Source organism: Eurytemora carolleeae, unplaced genomic scaffold (genome assembly GCF_000591075.1).
Source record: "Eurytemora carolleeae unplaced genomic scaffold, Eaff_2.0 scaffold306, whole genome shotgun sequence".
Taxonomy (NCBI): Eukaryota; Metazoa; Arthropoda; class Copepoda; order Calanoida; family Temoridae; genus Eurytemora; species Eurytemora carolleeae.
This window is the reverse complement of record NW_019396197.1, coordinates 225,204-251,078: the sequence shown is the minus strand read 5'-3', so window position 1 is coordinate 251,078 and position 25,875 is coordinate 225,204. Positions and strand designations below refer to the sequence as shown.

General features: G+C 31.9%; 1 protein-coding gene across 2 annotated transcripts; it reads left to right on the top strand.

Moving 5' to 3' along the window:
• Positions 1 to 654: 654 nt before the first annotated feature.
• LOC111697879 (PDZ and LIM domain protein 1) lies at positions 655 to 17,901 on the top strand. Of its 2 annotated transcripts, XM_023468012.1 has the most exons (12): positions 655 to 745; positions 5,498 to 5,526; positions 6,279 to 6,315; positions 6,809 to 6,826; positions 6,981 to 7,036; positions 8,714 to 8,816; positions 11,691 to 11,744; positions 13,022 to 13,096; positions 14,340 to 14,414; positions 15,429 to 15,461; positions 16,022 to 16,092; positions 17,352 to 17,901. In XM_023468012.1, the coding sequence occupies exons 1-12, from the start codon at positions 659 to 661 to the stop codon at positions 17,398 to 17,400; spliced, it is 687 nt and encodes a 228-aa protein (XP_023323780.1). In that variant the 5' UTR covers positions 655 to 658; the 3' UTR covers positions 17,401 to 17,901. The 2 variants fall into 2 exon arrangements, with proteins under 2 accessions (XP_023323780.1, XP_023323781.1); XM_023468013.1 differs by lacking the exon at positions 13,022 to 13,096.
• Positions 17,902 to 25,875: the final 7,974 nt, after the last annotated feature.

Here is a 25,875-nt window from a genome sequence, read left to right as displayed (position 1 = left end):
CGGCTTTTGGACTTTATGCCAAATTTTAGCCGTATAAGTTGAAAATGTTTTTCCGATATGCAAAACGGTTAAATCAAGTTTTAAAAATTTCATGATACGTACAAATATACAAAGAGAATAGATTACATTAGCAAACTGTGAACTTCTCAGAGCTGAAAACTTTAGAATTAAATATCCTTAATCCCATTTGGTTAATTAATCTGGAGATTAATAATAAGATGAGAACAAGCAATATTTAATCTGGAGATTTAGAAAAAGAGAAGATCAAGCATTGATCTCGATATCCCCCATACTGAAGTTTTCATCTCAGCTTCATCTTCTGATAAAATTCACTTATAGGCGTTCCTATTCTCTATATATTTATTGGTATAAAAAAGATTATTTAGTACACTCGTCGTCGTATTTATCAATACAATGAAAACTACTTTCTATTTCAATTTTGATTTCTACCAAGCTCTCCAACAGCTTGGATGAACATAAAAATGGAAACAAAGAGAAGCTGTCAATTATCAGATTCTCTTTATTGTTAGAAATTTAAACCTAACTAGAAAAGTCGTCTTCATTGTATTGATATAAACTCTGACCTGTACTGTACTCTGTAGGTGTTTAATAATTCCTTTTGACATGCCTATAAAAGGTGACTTTTCTCTTAGAAAAAATGGCGAAACATATGTTGACTGTACACTTGAGGAGGAAGACTACATCTACTCCCTGGGGATTTTCTCTGACAGGAGGCCCAGATCAGGAATATTTTCTTTTCAACCATTTATAACAGTAAATAGTATATATCTTGGACTAAAAGTTAATAATTTAAACGATTGCAAAATTCAAGAGAGATTAGATTTTTTAAAAGGGATACGTGGACACTCATCTTTTTATTTGAGTTAGAGCTTCCATTGAAACTGAGATCTATTCTGGTTCATTCTGAAGATTTGATTTAGCTAGTTTTAGTTTCTATTTATAAAACTGGTAGATTTAGATACATCTGGAAATTAGATTTCAGACAAAATGCATCGCAAGACAACTTTAGAAGCGAACTGTGCTCAAACCTTTTATCACATTTTCTTTTTCTGGTTTGGATGAGGGATATTTAAAAAAATATTAAGTAGCGGCTAGAACCTTGATTTAAAATTTTGGAATTGAGTTTATTCAACGAAAATATTAACAAGTAAAATATCAATCAATCAAGGCATTTGAAATATGTATTTATGATTTATAGATATTTTCTTATCTTTTATTAAGTTACAATGTCGACATTATTGGGTAGGTATAATAACTTGAAAATGGACCCGAACAAATAGAATGTTAATTTAGTTTGGGTATTCAATTCTTAAATAGAGAGATTGTAATATGTTTGTTAAAACAATCAATGACAGTTGACGGGGTTTCTTACTTTTTTGGTCCATAGATTTCTTACACAATTGTGCTTGCACAAAAAGTTTGAAATTTAGTTTTTTCTCGATTCGATATGAAAGAACAGAAAATAAAAAGAATATAAGAAAACATTTTTTACTTCAATTTAAAACAACATTGATGCACTATGTTGCCTATGTATTATATTTATCTTCTGTATTTCATAATTCACAATTTTGAACTATACTAAAATATCTTTGTAATGTTTGAGAAAAAATTTAATTTCTTCAAAATAATATCAAGGATTACAGAGAACAAATATTTAGCTGGCAAAATTTTGGAGGAAAAGAATTTAATTTCTTCAAAATAATATCAAGGACTACAGAGAACAAATATTTAGCTGGGAAAATTTTGGAGGAAAAGAATTGAATTTTTTGTTTAAAAAACTTTTATCCCGGTCTTAATCTTATCTTATGAAGGTCTGTTTTAAAATGGAAGAATGAACTTTTTTTCTAGTTCTTTTCTTTGCTGAACTCCTTGCTAGAAAACTTAATAAACTTTAAACTTTAATTAGTATAATCCAATTTTCAAAAAGTTTTTATCCCACATTGTTTACTCTAAATTTGTTAATCCGGCCCTGGGATAAAAAGTTTGTTCCGAGGCAAATTATTAACATTGTAGCCCAGAAAACCCAGTTTTGCAGATTTTCATAAACATGGTTTCTGCATGTATTTATCAAATATGGTGGACAAATATCTTATTCATGCTTTAAAAAAGTATGTTTTTATTTTTGGATTTTTTGCACAAAAAATATTATTCTGAACGATATTTTCAAAGGAGACGCTTTTCCAGGAGTCTGCATTTAATGAGAAGTTAATTTCTCTTGATCAAAATCCGCTCTAATCTAGGGTTGGGAAGTATGAACAAAGAGAATAGAATATGATAATCTTATGAGGAAAAAATGTAATAATGGAAATTCTTAAACTCGATGAAATAATCTTGATGTATTCTTTAACGATGGCCGCTATACTTTATTCGTACCGGCCATATCCTCGTACTACGTTAGTAAATATACTGGGATTCCAATCCATGATTGGATATCACTGGGATCTTGCCAGGATACACGTGCTGGGTTGACTTTGCTCTGGGTAGTCTAGACTGGACGGTACGACTGAATGCATATACAGTACATGTTGTACCCGCTTGGATCATGCAACAAATAATAAGAGTAAAATGCTATACTTAATTTAAATTTGAATGACATAAAAAAATCACTTTAGCTGGTCCTGTGACTGAGATACGTTATCAAAAAAGCTTGTTCAGTGGATATCTAGTTTAGGCGCTGAAACTAGGCGCTATCCCAATCAAAGGTTTTCACCTGAGGAATATCCAATACCTAGTGAAGAGGTAGAAATGTATCCTCATTATCAGTTCTTGGACAGATTATAAGCATTAAAAGAATTATTTTAATTGGATTATTTTAAGAAAGGAAACTATTAATATTTTGTTATTTTTGAGTTTTTAAAGAAACTATAATAGGGATCAGCCCTTCAGAGTGACCTTTGACCTGAAAAATGGATTCCTAGAACCCAAAAAGCAATAAATAACATATATTATGATTTTTGAGATTTTTTGTTCTTAACATACCCAAGGAGTCGATAGCAACGTTTTTTTTAGAAACTAATACAGAATTTAAATGAATATACTTTACAAAAGAGAATTGTTTTAAATAGCTTATGTTTTTTTGTTTTATTTAACTCTTAAAATATTTTAAAATTTTTTTTCAGCAAATTTAATTATAAGAATGTTTATCTAAAAGTTAAGTTAAAATTTGACTTTTACAAAAAAAAAATTTGCACAATCTAAAAAAAAACATTTTCTCATATAATTTAAATTTTTCAAAATGTTGCTGCCCTTCCACTCTGACCCCGGAGGTCATTAAAAGATTTTGTAAAATGAAATATGTTTTTTTCTGTGTGCAAAATTTTAGCCAGATTAGAGATTGTCAAATAATTGTCTCATTTGTTTTAGAATGACCCCTCTGGAATATCCTATATCTTGTATCCTGATATATAGAATAAATCCTATATTTGAAAACTCATTTAATCTGCAAATTGTAAACTGGAGTGGGCTTTTATCAGAATTGATGTACAAGTACAGCCAAATACTGCCATTTTAGGATTATATTTAGAAAGATATTTTTGATTAAATGAAACTTAAAACCAAAAATAGCTGAACCCAGAGAACAACTGAGTGCTTGCCACAAACTCTGATTTTCTAATCCTCATATCTTTGAAACCAGATATTGTAGACCTTTTGTTACAAGATTTAAACTTTGTTAGATCAGACAATATAAACTTGAAAATATTCTTTTATTCTGACCACCCTGTAATTATTTTATTTTGCTGTGCTGTAAGAGTTACATAATTCCCCCAAGGTTATGAGTTCCTACAACTGTTGAAGCAAATTGGATTTCTCAATTCAATTTAAGATTGTCTACAAGTCTTTACTCTAAATGTAAAAATTAGAAATGTATTTTTTTTCTCAACACTTAAATCTGCATCAAGTTCCATTAATGGTGAACAATTTTTCTAGAATTAAAAATGTATTCTTCTAGGAAATCTGAGAAGGTATTGTTCACAAAAATTAAAATGTCCGTCGCAAATAGGTTTTAATGATCATAAGGCTGAGATAAAGGCATTCAACTCGTAAATGTTGGGGTCCATTTTCGTTAAATACATTTTCCGAGTCAAAGTTTGTGAATGAAAGGCCCGAATTAGTTTACGTGTGTTTTCTATTTGTAGAATTCCCAACATTTATATTCATTATAGACAGTTTAAGGACAGATAAAATAGAATATAAGAATTGTAATTATTAGATTCAGGCCCGTAGCTAGGAATTTTTAATGGGGGGGGGGCGCAAAATAGAAAAATAGCATAAATATATAAGTAGAGGGCGCGCTGAAGGCGAAACAGTTTTTTGACCTGAAAAAATCAATAATTGTCAAAATTAATGAATGAATTATATCTTTAATTTATCACACATTACAATTATTAAAAAGTTTTTTTGCCTGTTTTCTTCGCCTCAAGTGCTATTGAGGAGCTGTTTGTATCAAAAGAATAAGCTTCTCAAAATACAAAAACTTTATTTAAACCCTATCATTTCACAAGACAGGATAGAAATAAAAATTACCAAATAATTTATTTCAGAAAGCTCTCAATTTTTCTATGATTTGAAGAACAAACAATCCTTTACACATAGTATTAGTGAGAACAATTTTTGCAAATTTTTTCCTCTTTTTTCTTCTCTTTCATTTTTTGTTTTCTTCTTTTCATTTTTTCATTTTATTTTTTTTGTCTCATAAATTGTGCCCCATAGATATATATATAGATATGAGCCTGATTAGATTATTTTAAGTCAGCTGCAGTATGTCTAAAACTAATCCGGTTTTATACCCACTCCACTTAGCGATTGGAACCCTTTCTGGAAGGGCTCCGAACCACAGCTGATGAAAAGGGACAACTCCGCATTCTGCATGGGAGTGCACACTAAAATGCGATACTACCTTAGGAATTCCGCTGGACTGGGAAACAGTATAACATGTGGACAAATGGAGTGTTTTTTAAAAAAACATTCCTGATATGCCACTCCTACAAACCCTTATCTTCATCTTTACTCTCCTCTACTTCTATTGGAAAGTAAAAATGTGCGGTTCAAAGCATGGAAACTATTGCTTCCTCACTGCAAATAAAAACTAACTTGAAGTTTTAGGAGTGGCCTGAACTAGAAAATGCAAGTAGACAAGATGTGCAGCGCTGAGGCTGCAATTACGATTATGCAAACTAAACAAAAAACAGAGAGGTGGACATCTATTCAATGAAAGGGTGATCGTGCACTGTCTTATAATGGCGCAAAGACAGCGAATCGTAAACATTCTTTCAAAATCAGCGCCATAAATGGACGGGCAAAGGGAAGTAAGAAAAAGAGAACCTGCGGACGTGCAGACGGAGAAAGGAGAAAAAAGATGAAATGAACATTTGAAATTAACTGCCTCGTACCATTTTATTTTATGAAAATTATAAAAAAAAAAAATTATAAAACGCTTGTAAAACAGATTATTTTAAGAAAGGAAAATATTATTCAGGGGTTCGCGCTGAAAATTGGAACAGTCAGGTGAATATTTATTATTATTATTTAATAAAATATAAGATATTTAGTTTCACTTTAATATCCCTGACACAGCGCTCCCTCACATTCAATCTTGTTGTATTTAAAGAAACAATTTTTTATAAAACATTCGGAGTCCGAATTTAATAAATTTAAGCCGTGTCTTAAATCCGCCAAAAACCGGTTTCAATTGAGCGCCGACTTAAATCTTGAGACATTGAATAGAAGTTTAAGTCACACGTGGAACCAACCATATTTGAGCCGCGCTTAAAATTCTATAAATTCGGCCTCAAAAGAGCCTTTAAAAAGTTAAACTTTTATAATTTTCTTGTTATGTACCATGTTATTGACTAATTCAATCAATCCATGATATTTATTCAAAATTTAAATATACAGTTAAACCCTAAATAAGCCCTACATCGAAAGAATTCGTCAGATGTCGTATTCTTCACTTTCTGATAATGGAATGTTGCAGATATTTAGATTTTTAATTAAAGGATTACATTGAGCTCTTTAAAACTTTTCCCGCATATTCTTGGCTATTTTTTTATTTTCGCAAATACTGAGATTTACGTCAAATAGTATAAAGCCCATTGAAAAATTGTCAAAACGACATTTGATAAATTCTTCCGATGTATGGCTCATTTAGGGTTTAACTGCAGATATTTGTTGTTGTTCATATGACATTCGTTAGATTTAAATTTTTGTTTTTATTCTCACAGCTGTTGATGCTTTTATATATTTATCATGTTTTTAAGGGAAGAGTCTGTAGCTGATCTTGCTGGTCTGAATAAGGTCATCATAATTAAAAAATTAGTTATATTTTTATTGTTAATGTTCTTTCCATACTTATTATTAATACTATTAGTATTATTATCATTATTTTAAATAATGTTATAATCATTATCATTATTATTATCAAATTATTTCCTCCATTAATTTTCTATAATATACAAATCTACATTAAATATTAAATATCAATTGTGATTTGATACTTTGAAACAATTTCATTAATTCAAGTGTTCGCTCAATTATCGAGAGGCCTATCTGATTCACAACCCTTTTAACCTTAGTCTTGGTAGCAATGAGAAAGTAAGCGTTAAACATTATCAATTAACTTTCTTTTCAAGAGAACCCCCAATTGAAAACAACACCTTTTTAGCTTGAAAAACAAGGCCATCTCAAACATTTAAAGGGTACCATTGTGAATCCGACCTAGCATCTATAAAACTAGAAATAAAGTCATCAGTTCCTAGCTTTGAATGTAAACTTGTTTTTCTTGTTTTAGATGGACTATCTCTGGAAGGAAAGATTCGGACTAACAAAATTTATTTGATCATAAAAATAATAATTGTTTTTATAAAAAAAACTACTCAGTTTCCTTTAGATAAATATATTAATTAATTTGAAATATGAAATTGTAAAAATGCTTGAAAAATATTTGGTTTGGATCGTTAAAGGTGAATGGGCAGTCAGTTTTCGGTTTAACACATAAACAGTGCGCTCAACTCATCAAGTAAGATCTTAATTAAAGTTGATTTTCTTAAAATAGCAACTGAGCCGAGATCTATTGAATTGTGGATCTTTTGCTATTAAACATCTTTATCATTAACCCATGTCGTCTGTCAAAAACGAACAGCCAATCAGAAGCCAGGAATTTTGCGTTCAACCTATGAGAGAACATAGAAATGGCAATATCTCCAAAATCAAGAGATCCAGCAGGTTCTCTGTCAAATTTAACAGGGCCCACAGTGGATTTTGAGATTAAGCGATCGTTCCCAGCTCTGTAACTTAAACTCTAGTTTTATTAATATAGATCCCTATATCTCAGCAACCTTTTTAAATTTTGAGTATTTGATTTATCAAAATTCCTAGTTTTAAATGCATCAAATCACACTGCATGCATGGACGTAACACAAACTATACTACAGTGAGAACCAAAATATACTACAGTGAGAACCAAAATATACTACAGTGAGAACCAAAATATAATACAGTGAGAACCAAAATATACTACAGTGAGAACCAAAATATAATACAGTGAGAACCAAAATATACTATAGTCATAGGAACACGACAATAAAGCAATATTCAAGTATATTCGACGCTCATAAAATGCAAATATTTTCACTAATAGCTTAAAAATAACTTTTTAAAGTTAAATGGCCTGAGCTGTGAACTTTAGAATTGGATTTCTTAAATCCCGATCGATTAATCTGAATTTCCTGCTTAATCTTCTCTTTTCTCCCTTATTTTATAACCATACAAGATTTAGACAAATTAAGAAGCGCGTAAAATTTCAAATATTCTCGACTTCTGATTGGCTCTTCAAAATTTTGCATACGCCATTTTGTTGGTTGAATTTAATGCACTGTTCAGGAACAAACTGGAGATTATACTAGTCTGGAAAATAATAAAAAGATGAGATCAAGCATTGATTTCAATATCTAAAATTCTAAAGTTTTCAGCTCTTAGCTGGGAACTTTTTCTGACCTCGAGATTAAATAAGACTTGTTCTCCTCCTTTTATTAATCTCCAGATTAATTAACCAATCAGGATTTTAGCTCTGGACACATATTTTGAAATATAACGTCGTATTCAACAGTTTTCTGGTTCTCACTGTAATATTATATATATAATTATTATAATCTGAAGCGCGGATCTATATTGATTCAGAGCTGAAAACTTTAGAATGGGATATCTTTAATCCGATCGGTTAATTAATCTGAAGATTAATATCAAGAGAAGAACAAGCATTATTTAATCTCGAGATTAAGAAAAAGAGTTGATCAAGCATTAATCCCGATATCAAAAGTTTACAGCTCTGATGGCCTACACTTTCTCCTTATTTTTGGGATAATTTGTTATTGTAAGTGTTCATTTTCTATCTTGTTCAAGAGTACCAGGTTAAATATCAAGATCATGTTTTCGGAGTGCCGGGTTTACCCAAGATCTTGTTCAAGAGTACCATGTTAACTATCAAGATCATGTTTTCGGAGTGCCGGGTTTAACCAAGATCTTGTTCAAGAGTACCAAGTTAACTATCAAGATCGTGTTTTCGGAGTGCCGGGTTTAATCAAGATCTTGTTCAAGAGTACCAAGTTAACGATCTAAATCTTGTTTTAGGAGTGACGGGTTAACTCTAGATCTTGTTTTAAAAGTGTCTGCTTAACTCTAGATGATCTTGTTTAAGGAGTGCAGGGTTGAATCTAGATCTTGAAATAGAAAGAGGAGAGAATATTGTTCCCTCCTTTACGCAGATTTACAAACTAAAGAAGCAGAATTCGTCTCCTCAGGTTAGTCAAACGTTACAGCGCTTTGCGTTCATTTTGGCACAATTTGTGAATACGACTCATGAGATTTGACAATTTTTTAAAGAATAATCTGTATTAATTACGGCTAAACTCCATATTTCCAACAGGTCTGACCTCAAGAGTCGCTTCAATATGTTTAATGATAACTTTATGTTCAGGGTTTGCTGTTTTTTAGCCATGACCGCCCATGACATGTTTAAGAACAAAATACATTTGGGCACATTTAGTAGATTAAGCTTAAAATTTTGAAGAATGCATGCTATAAAGATGTTTAAATATATTCTTTAAAAATATGCAATCATTCAATTTATTTGCTGAAAAATTTTATATTTTTAACATTTAAACTTGAACTCTGACTATTTTATTGTTTTACTTGTTTTGATATTTTGTGTTTTCAAAGTTAAATTAAATAGTCATCACTCAACTTAAATTTGTTAGCGTCACAGCTCCCAACTTCATTTCCCTCACTACTTGTATTCTTCACTTCACTCCCAACTTTTATTCTTTACTTCACTACCAACTTTTATTCTTCACTTCCCTCACAACTTTTATTCTTTACTTCACTACCAACTTGTATTCTTCACTTCCCTCACAACTTTTATTCTTTACTTCACTACCAACTTTTATTCTTCACTTCCCTCACAACTTGTATTCTTCACTTCACTACCAACTTTTATTCTTCACTTCCCTCACAACTTTTATTCTTTACTTCCCTAACAACTTTAATTCTTCACTTCACTCCCAACTTTTATTCTTCACTTCCCTCACAACTTTTATTCTTCACTTCACTCCCAACTTTAATTCTTCACTTCACTCCCAACTTTTATTCTTTACTTCACTTCCAACTTTTATTCTCCACTTCCCTCACAACTTTTATTCTTCACTTCACTCCCAACTTTAATTCTTCACTTCCCTCACAACTTTTATTCTTCACTTCACTCCCAACTTTTATTCTTCACTTCCCTCACAACTTTTATTCTTCACTTCACTCCCAAATTTTATTCTTCACTTCCCTCACAACTTTTATTCTTCACTTCACTCCCAACTTTTATTCTATACTTACCTAACAACTTTTATTCTTCACTTCACTCCCAACTTTAATTCCACACTTCCCTCACAACTTTTATTCTTCACTTCACTCCCAACTTTAATTCTTCACTTCCCTCACAACTTTTATTCTTCACTACTCTCCCAACTTTTATTCTACACTTCCCTCACAACTTTTATTCTTCATTTCACTCCCAACTTTTATTCTTCACCTCCCTCACAACTTTTATTCTTCACTTCACTCCCAACTTTTATTCTTCACTTCCCTCACAACTTTTATTCTTCACTTCACTCCCAACTTTTATTATTCACTTCCCTTACAACTTTTATTCATCACTCCCAACTTTTATTCTTCACTTCCCTCACAACTTTTTTTCTTCCCTACTCTCCCAACTTTTATTCTTCACTTCCCTCACAACTTTTATTCCTCACTTTACACCAAACTTTCATCTTCACTTCACTCCTAACTTTAATCTTCTCTTCACTCCCAACTTTTATTCTTTACTTCACTCTCAACTTTAATTCTTAACTTCACTCCCAACTTTTATTCTACACTTCACTCCCAACTTTTATTCTTCACTTCACTCCCAACTTTTATTCTTCACTTCCCTAACAACTTTTATTTTTCACTTCACACCAAACTTTCATCTTCACTTCACTCCTAACTTTTATCTTCTCTTCACTCCCAACTTTTATTCTTTACTTCAATCTCAACTTTAATTCTTAACGTCACTCCCAACTTTTATTCTACACTTCACTCCCAACTTTTATTCTTCATTTCACTCCCAACTTGTGTTCTTCACTTCCATCACAACTTTTATTTTCACTTCACACCAAACTTTCATCTTCACTTCACTTCTAACCTTTATCTCTACTTCACTCCCAACTTTTATTCTTTACTTTACTCTCAACTTTAATTCTTCACTTCACTCCCAACTTTTATTCTACACTTCACTCCCAACTTTTATTCTACACTTCTATCCCAACTTTAATTCCTCTCTTCACTCTCAACTTTTATTCTACACTTAACTACCAACTTTTATTCTTTACTTCACTACCAACTTTTATTCTTTACTTTACTCCCAACTTTTATTCTTTACTTCACTTTTAACTGTTATTCTACACTTCACACTTCAAACTTTTATTCTTTAACTTTCCAAAATAGTTTTGAAAATAACAGTTTTGTTTAAAGGGAAAATACACCAAAGGGCAAAACTTTTAAAGAGGAAAAACTTTAGCGACTGAGCTTGACATTGACTGCGTAAACTGATATAATTTACTAGTTTATAGAAGAGAATTTCGCAAATGATTTAGAACGAGCGCGCAAAAATTGATAGAAATTTTGTTATTGCAAAATTTATAAAGCAAATGCAGAATATGAAATTACGCAAGGAAGACGACATTTATCCCTTGTCAAGGGGTGAATAGTTGCGTGGAAAGGAGCCTGAAGCGCTGAAGTCAAAGGTTTATGATTTAAAAGCCTTCACTTTAGGAACCTTTCAGCTCAAATTAAATAATAATTAAACTAAATAATACAGACTTTTAGAATTAAATTATTAAATTAATTAAGGAAAATGAGACAAAGTAATTGTTTTGTGAATAATGGATTTAATTACTTACTAGTAAAATATTTCCTTTGTAACAATATAAGATACACTTCCTGCTTTTATGACGTCTTCCTTTTTCACTGTTTTTTGGTCCTCACTGCATTAAAATATACACATTTGGGTTCAAAACATCTGCAAACAGTTCATAAATTCTCCTACATTATACACAACAAATATCCAGCTTGATTTTTCTTTTTTTTAGATACAACGGAAAGATTGTCTGACTGGAGATGCGTATTACAAGGCAGCTATGAAGGTAAAGGCTTTTATTCAATATACAAAGTAATGAATGACTTACACTCTCTTTTTTATAAAATAACAAACCTTTGATCATTTAAAGTTGCAGCAGAGACATAGAGAGAAAATGTTAGAATTCATATTTTATCATATTTTTCTGTAAAAAATGATTTTCTTTTCTGAATTGTTACTAATATAAAGGTTCAAGGGGAGGCGTCAGCAGACATGCAAGTCTCTTTATTAAAGGGAGTGACCGGCTATGTAAGGTAGTTGAACTGAGTATGCAGTGTTGTGGAAAACTTTTTTTCGGATTCATTTGAGACATATAAACTTTTCAATCGAAAATAAGTATTCTTGTTCAATTAATAGTTTCTATTTTCTCATTATTCTGGTTTCTCATTATTACAAAGATTTTCTGCAGATTTTCTGAAATATTATTAAAAGGCGACATTTGAAGAAATAAGCGAATTAATTCAAAGAAAATAAGAAATTCAATATAATGATGAAAACGAAATAATTGATTCTAGCATTGATTTATTGACAAATTTCTTTTGAGAAATATGTTCCTAATCATCTAATTGGATTACTGTAAAATTTTACTTTATTTTTTGTCGTCGTTGTTTAGTAATGTTTCAATGTTTCAAATGAATCCGAAAGAAGTTTTCCACAACACTGCATCATGGATCAACTAGTTGTTCCATGCACTGCATACTCTGTTCGACTACCTTACATAGCTGGTCACACCTTTTAAATTGAATTATCAACTCTAAAAGTAAGTGTTCGAAAAAAAATTCAGTAAATTTATGGAGTTGCAATATCCCGGTCAAAACCATTCAACTAAATATATGATTGATCATTCATATCTTACAATGTATAAATTTCAAATTAGATTGTAAATATGCAAAATATGATTGATGCGCGGCATTCTCGCTTTTTTATAGAAATTATTATAAAGTTGTAATCCAGCGCGCAGGGGATAACGATGAATTAATTGAAGACATTGCATTTACATCGCTTTTACATAACCATTTATTCATTGCAGTAGCTACAATAGAATCGCTCCATAATTGGCTTTTTATTTTGGTCTACCGTCCCGTTTTGCCTTAATTAAGCTGTATGACAGTAAAGCTTGCTCTTGCTGCTTAGCAGTAGGGCCGGTACTTGAAATTAACCAGAGTTTACAGTGGCTACGATTTCATTGGGGACAATGGATTCCAGATTAAACATTCTTTCATTTTTCGCAAATATTTCCTTCAAATTGTTTAACCGATTCCAGATTCAATTTCTGTTGTTTAGGATCATGGGCTTCCGGGGAAAATTCCAACGAAGTTCACAACAGTTGGGAAACCTTTCTTTATTGAAAACAAACAGGAATATTTTACAATTGAGGGAGTTTCAAGCAGTTAGGGCCGCCAGCTACATGAATTGAAATCAGTTAAAGTATTAAAGCAATGATAACCTCCTCTTTGGGCTAAGAGAAAGGCGTGCTCTAGACATTTTATCTATTTATTAAACAATTAAGAAATATATTTTCAAAATTAAAAGAATCTTTTTATCAATTATGACGATTTCTAAAATTAGATTAAAGAACCTGTAAAATCTTTCCCTGGGATGTTTAGAAAGATTAAAATTTCCCTGTATGATAATTGAAGGACTGCAGTATGGTTTTGGTGAATTATATTGACGTACTAAGCAGCTAGGGGTGTCATAAATGATCTTTTTTCCATTTTTTTGAAAACGTCCCATAAACCTAAAAAGTTTAATTTTAATAAAACTTTTTGTCCTGGGTGATTGCATATATTTATAGAAAACTTTCTTAAATCAACACGTTTTTTCTAAATTCACTTTTTTAAGAGGTTAAGTTAAAACAATTATTGATATTGCTTTATATCCTTAAACATACCGATATAAACCTCTCAGAAAGTAGGACAGATTCTGCAGAAAAAAGTTGCCAAACCAAACAGAATTTTTATTTTGAACAAAAATATTTAGAACTTATATAAAAGCTTTTCTGGGTTGCACTTTACTCTAGTTTTGCATTATTTTCATTTGTGTAAAACAGTATAAAAAGAGATTCTGTTGATGGTTTAAAACTAAACAGCTGATGATTCATTGGAGGGAGGAATGGCAAAAACACCAATTTGTATTTTTCAAATCTTTTTATGGAAAGTGATTGTAACAGGGTATACAGAGTGCTTCAGGGTACAGGGTACTACAATGTACTGCAAAGTACTTGGCTTTACTGTGGTATACAGGGGAGAGGGGGTACATAAACCAAACAGAATTTTTATTTTGACTCAAACTATTAACTACATGAATTTAGAAAAAATATTCCGGTTTAAGAAAGTTTTAGATAGATATTTGCAATCATCCAGAACAAATAGTTTTATCAAAAATTAAACTTTAAAAGTTTTATAGATGTTTTTAAAAATATACAAAAAAAATATTATTTCTGACACCCCTAGGCTTAGTACGCCAATATAATTCACCAAAACCATACTGCTGTCCTTCAATTATCATACAGGGAAATTTTCATCTTTTTAAACATCCCAGGGAAAGATTTTACAGGTTCTTTAGATAAAATATTTAAGCTGTAAATATTTGTTATATTTAGTATAACACCCCTATAGATGTTTACAATGATTCTGTTCTTAACGAGATGCTTCATGATTACAGTGCAATGGAGAAGGTTAGTTTGACAACACTTGACAACTTGAAAGCATAATATAGACTTGACAAGAATTCAGTATTAAATAGCCAAGATAGAGTGGAATAACAAAGCATGGTTACACATACACATATATTGACATAATAACTATTCAAACGAATAGTGTTGGACCAACTGAAGTTGATCTAATTACACTCAACATTCGCCTGGGGGCTAATATATTTCCATCCGACTCTTCTCTTCAGATACTTTGTGCTAACTGACTTTGAATTGGGGCATGCGATAGCGGACGATATTTCTTTCTCTGCCGGCAGATAATGCAGTTCCTCCTTTCTCGGGCATCATATTATTAACCCTAGTTCCCCTATTTCTCCAGATAAGAAAGGGTTCAATACTCTCGGAGTTTTTTACCCAGCTGCCCATCCTCCAGGTGTACCGCACCCTGCGACCAGCTTGGCCTTATCTACACTGTTCAATAATTAGAGTTGCGCACATACTCGGAGTTCCATACCCTTGGACTGACTCCGGACTTGTTTGGCTTTATTGATTGCATTTATTATACATCATTTCCCCACTTTTGGGAGCAATGAACTTAAATCAGCTTATGTACACATGGCTAAACCTTTGGTGGGTTTACAATAACATTGTTGGCGAAATAATTCTAACTTCTTTCTGGAATTTTTACATTTAGAGACGAAAACAATCTCGCTGTAGCAGTGTTTCTTTTTTTACATTTCTTACTGTTTTCCAATAAATAATTTGAAAATCAATATAAATCACACATTCTTTAAATCCAAGATTATTTCTGTTTTTAAGCATTTTTGGCAAACATTTTTTATTTTTATTTTCTAATCCCTGCATCTTTACAAACTGATGGTTTTAAGCCTTTGATGATTAAAATTAGGACTATTTAAATATTTCATTTCATATTTTCCCCATAAATAACAAATTATATTTTTTCCATCAAAGTCAAGTAATAGTCTACAGAAACCAGAATTGAATTATATTTCAACCAATAATATTTCTCTTTTTCAGAAGAAAGGAGAAAATAAAGTTAATTCTGAAAAGGTAAGGCTATAATTCATTTTGAAGAAACCATATAAAGGAATGTATATAATATTAAATGCAAATGAATAACAAGTGGATGGACTATTGATATTCTACTTAAATTTAAGTTACAACTAAAAAGTTTTAATAGTTTTTTACTTTTTTGTCAGAATTAAAAATTTAATTATGAATTAAATATTTAAATTATCTTTTATGTTTGTTAATGATACTACAGGGTGTTGTGTCCAGGCTTAAAACAATATTATTGCCTTCATATTTTTGATTTCAAGGTTCAGGATTTTGCTTAATGGTGCTTAGAGTACACTTCTGAACCTAGAAATGTAAACTATATAAAGCTAAACTTTTAAAAAGAGAGTAAACATTGATTTTTCGCCCCAATGTTTTTTTTGCGCATTTTTGAAAAATGATTTCGGTATTAGTAACAATTTGTAATAAAAATATGTATTCTTATTATTATTTTATGCTTTTATGTAATCATGTAATTACGTTATAAAGTTTCTCTGCTTTACAGATTTGATTTATGTTACACCGAAATAATTTCTATTTTTTCCATTATTTAGCAACATTTAAACAGTAGCAGAATTGTTGGTAGCTGTAGACCAGTTAGAGCCGTTCAAGACCAACTTGTCAGGTAGGTTCTGGGTGGCATTTGGTAGCCAGGTAGGTTTCAGGAGGTTCTAGGCAGAAGGTAGGTTCTAGGTAGTAGTGTGGATTTAATAGCATGTAGATTTTTGGAGGTTCTAGGTAGCAGGTAGGTTCCAGGTAGCCAGGAAGACTCTAGGTGGTACTTGGTAGCCAGGTAGGTTCTAGTTAGACAAGTAGGTTCTAGGTAGCAAGGTAGGTTCTAGGTAGCAAGGTAGGTGATATGTAGCCATCTAGGTTCTAGGTAGCCAGGTAGGTTCTAGATAGCCAGGTAGGTTCTAGGTAGCCAGGTAGTTTCTAGGTAGCCAGGGAGATTCTAGGTAGCCAGGTAGGTTCTAGGTAGCCATGTAGTTTCTATGTAGCCAGGAAGGTTCTAGGCAGTCAGGTAGGTTGTAAGTAGCCAGGAAGGTTCTAGGTAGTCAGGTAGGTTCTAGGTAGACATGTAGGTTCTCGGTATCCATGTAGGTTCTAAGTAGCTAAGTAGGTTCTAGGAAGCCATGCAGTTTTTAGGTAGCCAGGTAGGTTATAGGTATCCAGGAAGGTTCTAGGTAGCCAGGTAGGTTCTAAGTAGCCAGGTAGTTTCTAGGTAGCCAGGGAGATTCTAGGTAGCCAGGTAGGTTCTAGGTAGCCATGTAGGTTCTAAGTAGCTAAGTAGGTTCTAGGAAGCCATGTAGTTTCTATGTAGCCAGGAAGGTTCTAGGTATCCAGGAAGGTTCTAGGCAGTCAGGTAGGTTCTAGGTAGCCAGGTAGGTTCTAGGTAGTCAGGTAGGTTCTAGGTAGACATGTAGGTTCTAGGTATCCAGGTAGTTTCTAGGTTGCCAGGGAGATTCTAGGTTGCCAGGTAGGTTCTAGGTAGCCATGTAGGTTCTAAGTAGCTAAGTAGGTTCTAGGAAGCCATGTAGTTTCTAGGTAGCCAGGTAGGTTCTAGGTAGCCAGGAAGGTTCTAGGCAGTCAGGTAGGTTCTAGGTAGCCAGGTAGGTTCTAGGTAGTCAGGTAGGTTCTATGTAGACATGTAGGTTTTAGGTAGCCAGGTAGGTTCTAGGTAGTCAGGTAGGTTCTAGGTAGCCAAGAATACATTTATTTCTTATTTTTGTTTTCTTGGCTAATACATATGTATATGTAATGATGCAGGGGTCTTCAGAATAAAGTGTATTAGATAGACGATAATATTGAATCCATAACATTTTTTGTCATTATTCGTCTTTCTTTTCCATATTATTAGGAGAACCACTGTATATACATTTTTAGAACTATCGGCGATGAGGTAGAGAAACACTGGAAGTTTACAAAGAATTGATTCCTCTCGTTAACGCGCACAATTTTATCATTTTTTAGACTATTATCAATTATATAATTATCTTAAATCAAGATTTTAAAGAAACAACTCCAGATTATTTCCAGACACAAACAACAGTCGTTCAATTCAAGTTTAATTCTGCTAACTTCTGCTATCAAATATATTTCGTTTGTATGTCAATAAACGTCAAAATTGCTAACCAGTAACCAGGTCGGACCCAATTTTTTTACGGCAGTTTAAATAACGTATTGAAAAGTTTATGTCTGGTCAAAAAAGTTGTCAAAGAAAAATCTTCAAATTTATTTTAATTTGCTTATGTTAACAAAGAAATTTTCAAAATTTCTAATGCTTGGCCCTGAAATTGTCATAACCAAACCCGTTTAATCAAGTATGAAACACTATTAGTTTGTCCTAGAATTTTCTTCTGTTAAAAATTATATCTTTACCTGCAGTTTTATACAAAAAACTTTGAAAAATAAGTGCCTTGTAGTAATTTTAAATTATTTTTTTTGCTACAGTGATAACCAGAAAACTCTGGAATAGAAAGACGACTTTTAAACTCAAATTATGACTTTAGTTAGTCCAATAAGCACGGGAAACAGAAGTTGGTCCGTTTAAAAAGACCAAATTGACTTGAGTTGCTATTTATTAATTGTCTAGAAAAACTATTTGCTTTCTAAGTCGTCTTCCTATTTCGGAGTTTTCTGGTTATGACTGTATGTAATCTTGTAGAACAGGTTTTTTTCCTACAACATTTTTAAAAGTAAAAAATATTGTTTCCAGAAGGATATGAGTCTGAAATTTTCGAATCTCTCAAAGGAATTGGGTCTTTGGAACAAAATCAAATATTTAAACCTCAATATCTTTTGAACCCCATCTTGTAAACCTTTGATATTTCAAACTCAGATTATTTGATCTAACAGAATTCACAGTTTGAAATATCTAAGGTCTGCAACATTTGGTTCCAAAGATATAGAGATTAGAAAATCAGAGTTTGTGGCAAAGACTCAATTCCTTTGCAGCTAAGAAGGTGTAAACCAAAAAATATATAGACCAGGAACCGCCTTATCTCATGCGTCAAATCTGTGTACTGCAGTGGAAGGAGATCAAAAAAAAGAATTCAGTAGCAACGCATCATTTTTGAGGGAAAAGGGCCCAAGGGTGGAATAAAAATATATTGCTATTGTATTTTCCAAATTGACCAGAGAGCCAAAAATCATATGTATTTGCTCTGACTTCATAAATTAACTTGTTTTTTGTTGGACTGTAATATCACATCAGAGCTTTAGTCCTTTCCCTTCAACTTCTGTGGAAGCAGTGAGTTTGTTTACATTCCTCCCACAGTGTACAGTACACAATTTGCGTATATCTGAGTTGGGCGTTCCTGTATATGTTCATTGGTGTAAACCTTTGATATTTTAAACTGAAATGATTTGTTCTAGCTAACAGAATGCATGGTGTTTAAAATATCTAAGGTCTATGACATTCGGCTGCAAAGAAAAGTGAAATCGAAAATCAGCGTTCGTTGCAATGACTTAAATAATAACATTGAAAATTAAAATAAAATTTTTTTACAGTTTATTTTGTCCTCTTTACACCCATAACCCCCTCATTCTTAGATTAATGTTTATGTCAGTTTTTGTGTGTTGGAATAAATTGTTATATTATTGTTGAATATGTTTTTAAATTAATTAATTTGATTTATCAATTTATAATGTTTGTTTTATTGTCATTTACCTGATATTGTTTGAATAAATCTTAAAATATAAAAACATCCTCAAATAAAACACGAAAAACAAATAAAAGAACTTTATTTCAAACCTTAACAAAATATGTCAACCATATTACAAATATAATTTACTTAAAGGGACCGTTCATGTATTTGGGTAATTTCATGGCAAACTGAACAGCCTATTAGCTGTTAATTGGTACTAGTCTTACTTTTTAAAGACAACTGTGGCCGGAAATTGCTTAAAAAGCAAATCATCAACTAAAATGAAATTGTTTCATATTCTTTGTACTACTGAAAATCATACAGTGCTAGGCGATTATATCAATACTTAATCAAACTTAATTAAAAGTCGTCTTCACAGTATTTATATATAGATATATAGTTATAATTAAAATACATGTTTGCTTGAAATATCCATTGTTATTGCTGTTTAAAAGCTTGATATTAATCAAAATTAAAATCGAAAGTCGTCTTCATATTATTGATATAATCGCCTACCACTGTAACTGAAGTTTAACGTTCAGTATTCTATTCCACATATTTATGGATCCCCCTGTATGTTAATCTGATTTTATTAGAAGAGCGCTGATAAAACATTATGTAAAAGGATTGAGAGAGGTGGGTCTCTATAAATAAAAATAACAAAATAGATAAAAAAGCTAAATTAATTAAGAAACCACTAAAACAATTACTACGTTTATCTGATCTCCATAAAATCATTTAATTTTGTAATTATACGAATTGAACAACGAAACCATGTAGCAGTTAAATGATTGTCTTCTATTTTTTAACCAGAAATGTCTCAAAAAGTAAAATTTATGACACATAAATCTCCGCAAAATATCCAGGTGGGAACTCTTGTAACCTTGTTCCGTATATCGATAACAATCCTTGTTCTCGATCTTTCGTTTATCTACAGATTAATTTAATCTTTATTCCATATCCCGCTAATTGCAGAAAATCCACCAATCATAAGCCAAGGAATTTTGCAGTAAACCAATGAGAGAACAGATAAAATCAAGAGATTCAGTAGAAACTCCGTAAAATTCAAAAGGGCCCACTGTGGATACTGAAATCAACCAACTGGGATAATGGGTATCCAATACAAAAGTTTCGAGGTGGAACAAACCTGAAATAGATAAATTAAGAGAAACGATGGGATGAGAAGGCTCTGCATTAATCAAACTATGCAAGCTCTTCCACATAAATCCGTTAGGTTTATTAGATAATGAGCTTTCAAGTGTGACCTGAAAACACTGCGGACTGCAATTCTTCCTTGATTCCGTAGGATCAACGCATGTAGATCAGGATATTCCTGAATTAGTTTAAAGTCAGGTCAGGAACGATCTTATTCTTTAAAGAATACTTATTGAAATATCAGAAGTATTCACCTTCTGGAATTGATCTAGATACAATACCTCAAGCGCAACAGTAGTATGTAGTACAGAAACGATACGTACAGTCGTCCTCAGGTTCTTTCTGCCTACAGTGGAATTATTGAAATCTAACGTTTAACAAGAGTCAGCTTTCAACAATACCTGGGAGGTTTTACAGACTAGCTGTGTGCTGTAGATCACTGTGAGATCCCTCTAGATTACCGTGAGATCTTTGTTAAAAAGCTGACTGGGAGGTAGAATTGTGTGAATATAAGATGAAGGATCAAACTGTATATAGGAAGCCCTGGTAAATATATATTGTATCAGTCCTGTTCCACATCTGAAGATCAATCAGTTGAAATCACATTTCAACATCAATTATCTTTTTCAAATGAATATATTTCTGTTCTGTTTATTGACTTGCTTGTGTTTGTGAGACAACCCTAGTCTCTTTTGGAGCCTCAAGAACTCCGGGTTATACTGATCACTCTTGATGAATAATTGGATCAAACAACTACAAGCGATACAATTAATGATTCTAATGCTTTATATGATCTCCGAACAAAGTTTTGATATCATTCTGTACCTTGACTGTCATTTGAATTAACGGATCACTTCTTGAAATAGGATTAAGGAGTATTTCTTTACTCCCTAAACATCTCCCATGAGCATCTGCAACATGACGATCAGTATTGTCCATGAAAGCTTGAGATTAAATATTACATGTTTACAGTTTTAACAATTAAAATGTGCCAATATTATTTTCCTTTAAGATGCTCGATAAAACTCTGGTTTACATTATATTTTAGTTTTAAAATACAGATTAAAATTACATTTTAATGTTCTTTTAATTTGAAAATTGACAGGATTAAAGGGAATGTTCTTGATTATTTAAAAATCCTGCGTATATAGTTCTAGAGTGGATCACACTGGCCTTCTTCTTCCCAGGTGTAGTTTATCCTACAATTATAGTTTAGATTTTACACTACTTTGCTCAACTTCTAAACAAATAATTTCCAATATATTGAAATATCCGACCTAAAACAGCTGTTTTTTCAGGGTTGTGTTTGGTTAGGACAATTTCTTTGCCATTCGTTGCGGCTAAGACAGGCTAGGGGGCGGAACACCACGCCTATCAGCTCTAAAATCACGTGCAAGTATGTCAAAAATGTAATATAGCTTGTGTGTGTGCGTTGGTCGCTGCAAGATACGACATCCTCTGTTATAATGTTGATTCTATAACCTCTTTTAAATGTCGTCTTAAAGATTGAACAAATTATTATATTTTTCATATCAAACCATTAAAAAAAGTAGGAATTCTGATTTCTAGTCGTAAAACTGGAAAGAATCTATAGAAACTATTTTTCTTGTTAATTGTTTTCTTTCTCAGAAATAGTGGTTTTAATTGAAAACGCAAACAATGTCAAAATACTTTGGTCCGTGATTAATGCATCTTCATGCAAATATTTAGGGTTGTACCAGCTAAGAAATACATGGTGTTCACAAACGGATGTACAGATTTGTACTTGTTAAATTCTTTGTAATACTACAGCCCAGTCTCATAATAATTGTTTTCATACGACTTTATTTGTTAGTAAAGTGTACTGATGTGTCATTACAGAATTATTACACAGTATTGCTTTAGATAAGCTACAATGAGAATTGGAAAACGACTTTTTGACTCAAGTTACGAATTTACACAATCCAATGAAAATGAGACACATAAATAGTCGTCTTCATAGTATTGATATAAACGCCGACCACTGTAGTTAGTTGGCACCAAATCATCCTGCTGCACTTTTAGATTTTAGATTTAAATTTTCGCAGTTAGCTGTGCTTTATTGAGCGGATGGTAGCGAGAAAGGAGGACTAGGATAATTCATGTTGAACAAATTAATAATCATCTCGCAGTTAGCTGTGCTTTATTGAGCGGATGGTAGCGAGAAAGGAGGACTAGGATAGTTCATGTTGAACAAATTAATAATCATCTCGATAAATACAGGGTGAGTCGAAAAAAAGTGTGATTTATGTGTTTTTATGGTCCCAAAAAAATCCGCGAACCATTTTTTCTCTCAAAATCAAAAGTTTAGAAAAGCAAAAATGTGTATATAAACTATTTCTATCGAAATTTAAGATTTTATAAAGATTTAATCACAGAATTACAGAAAATTTGCATAATTGTTAAAGGAAAATTCGCAATTTTTAGTTCTGGTCTAATTTTCAAGGAAAAGTTATTTGAATTCTTTAGTTCCTTTCTTCTTAGTTTATTTAAAAGTTTAAAATATATGCTGATCAGTTGAAACCTGAAGAACCCTTGAAAAACAACTTTTCCTTAGAAATTAGAACATGACTGAAAATTGCAAATTTTCTTATTACAATTTTGCGAGTTTGCTGTGATTCTGTGATTTAATCATTATAAAATTTTAGATTTCGATAGAAATAATTTATTTACACATTTTTGCTTTTCTGAACTTTTGATTTTGAGAGAAAAAAAGGTTCGCGGATTTTTTTGGGCAACTGGATTAAAATTTAAAATTTTAAAAAAATATTGAAAAATCATCCTACAGGAGAGTTGCACAAAAAGGATACAATTTTGCACCAGGCGCCGTAAATCACACCCTTTTTTTGACTTACCCTGTAGATACAGCCCTCTTCCCTTCTGGACTGAAAAGAAAAGAAAAAACTTAATTTAAAAGAAAAATTGCAATCAAAATTTTTTAAATATTCATTTGCAAGTTCATCAAATAAAATCTTGAATCTTGAAATCAAATTTTCAAGTTGAATTTCAAATATAACTTTTTAAATATTCGGGTTTCATGAGACATATTTCTGAAAAGATGTTACAGACAAGATTGGAGCTAGGATGTTATTTTATTTTTTTCGAAAAATGATTATCTTTATAAATTCAAAGCATCTTCTTTTAAATTGTCCCGTTTATCCTTTTAACCCCTTTACTAGTTCAACCCTTATCTTGATCCAACCCCTTTATTAATCCAACCACTTTATTGATCCAACCCCTTTATTGATCCAACCCCTTTATTGATCCAACCCCCTTATTGATCCAACCCCTTTATTGATCCAACTCCTTTATTGATCCAACCCCTTTATTGATCAAGCCCCTTTATTGATCCAACCCCCTTATTGATCCAACCCCTTTATTAATCCAACCAATTTATTTTATTCTAAATGATTCAGAGCTTTTTTCTCAATAAGTTTTTGTTTCTTTTCCGTGATTTTATTAGATTAATACGATAGTTTGTTGCGTGTTGACTTAAACTTGATTAAGATAAATAGTTATGCTCCTGGAACATTAATTCAACTCAGGTAGCAAACTTAATCTACAGTGTGTCCAACGAAACATGACAATTGGTGAATTGTTAGAAATGTCTTCTTCCATAATTTGTTGGATTGTTTGATACCAAAGAGAACAATACAAAATATTAAATGGTAGTAATATAGTAATATGACTAATATAGTTTATGGAAGAAGACCTTCAAAACTATTCAACAACTGTCATGTTTCGTGGGACACCCTGTATTTACCAACTTTAAATACATTAACAGTTCTATTTACCAAATTTCAACTTTAAACTTGCTTGGAAAGTTGGGCATCTAGCTTGGTGGATATAGAAATGTGACCTAACTTAATTAATAATCACAGGAACAAAGTGCAAATTTTTTGTTTTTAGAAATAAGATTAAAATGTAATCTTAAGGTTTCATTTTATTTTGATATTTAATTATATTACTCATTAGTCTCTTTCATCGATCTGACTTACATTTTATCTAAAACGAACTGTACTTGACGTGGAATAAGATCCAGTAGTCAGTCGCCTCCAAAACAATTTCTTTTTGTAACTTCAAGGTTATAATAAGTTTTTTCAAAAATCATCTTATCATTTATTAGTTTTTCGAGGCAGCCATTATTTTCAAAGAGTTTCCAAAACTTGCAAAATGTTTAGCAGACGTAAATTGAATGTCGAAAAACTAAAAATCGTCTTTAGATTGAGCCTCTTTCATGTACTACTGTTTTCTTTATAGAAACCATGAATACAGTAATTTTTTTACCGCCTGTTGATCAATATTACCGTCCTATGATACCCAGCAGAGGGAGGTTAAGTTGCTTAACGTCCCTTGGGACAGATATGTAAAATAATTACCCACTCTGCGAAGTTTTCAGGAAAAAAATTCGCACATTTTTATCTAAAAGGCGATAAAATTGTGTAAAATTACTTTTTCTGGAAATTACAATTATCTACAACTACTTTACAGGGAAGTTAAGAGATTTTTTTTTACCAAGGGTTCCGAAAACCAATTTTGTCGACAAAACATCCAGAGCTCAGCGAGGAATGTTTTGTAGGTAAAATTCCCTTAACTTCCCGAAAAAGTAATCGTAAATAATCAAATCATAACTTCCTGAAAAAGTAATTGTACACAATTTTACCACCGTGTTTTGAGATGAAAATGCCCAAATGTTTTCCTGAACACAACTTCTCAGAACGGGTAGTTATTTTATATTACTGTCCCAAGGGACGTTCAGTAACCTAACCTTCCTCTATTAGGGGAATCATAGGTCGGTAATGTTGGTCAAAGGGTGGTAAAAAATTTACTTACCAAAGGGTGGTAAAAAATTTACTTACCAAAGGGTGGTAAAAAATATACTTAACATGGGTTCCCTCTACAAAACATCCCTCATTGCACTCTGGATGGTTTGCAGGCAAAATCGGTCTTGGGAACCCTTGATTAAGTAAGATTCCCTTAACTTCCCTGTAAAGTAGTCTTAAATAATTAAATAATTAATTTTGTTTATACATAATATTATAATGTTATATTTACAGTGGAGTCCAATTTCATTTCTTTGTTTACTTTGCTCTTCTTCCTGTTGGCAAACAAGAGTTGTTCATTCACACATATTCACGCTGATTAATATACCCTGGTTTAATGCAGTGATAGGTGATTATATCAATACAATGAAGGCGACTTTTGATTTTCAATTTTAAGTTATATCAAGCTTTTTAACAGTGTGGATACGCATTGAAATGAAAACAAAGAGAAGCTGTCAATTGAAAAAGCTTCGTTTTGATTACTTGTAAAATTGTAGTTCGAAAAAAGCTTGTAAACACCCAAAGCATAAATAAAAAATCCGGTTTCATTGTATTGATATAATCGCGTACCACTGTAGACAATAGACTTTATTTTTAAACACATTTTCTCTTCTTCACATTTTTTGTATTTTCATTTTTGATTAGGTCATTATGTTAAATCAATGTTTTCAATATAAAAGTTTAGATGCTTTAATACATTTGTATTAACCCTAGAAAGGCTGGGGGGTCTGAATTTATGTATAGATTAAAGGGGGGGGGGGGGGC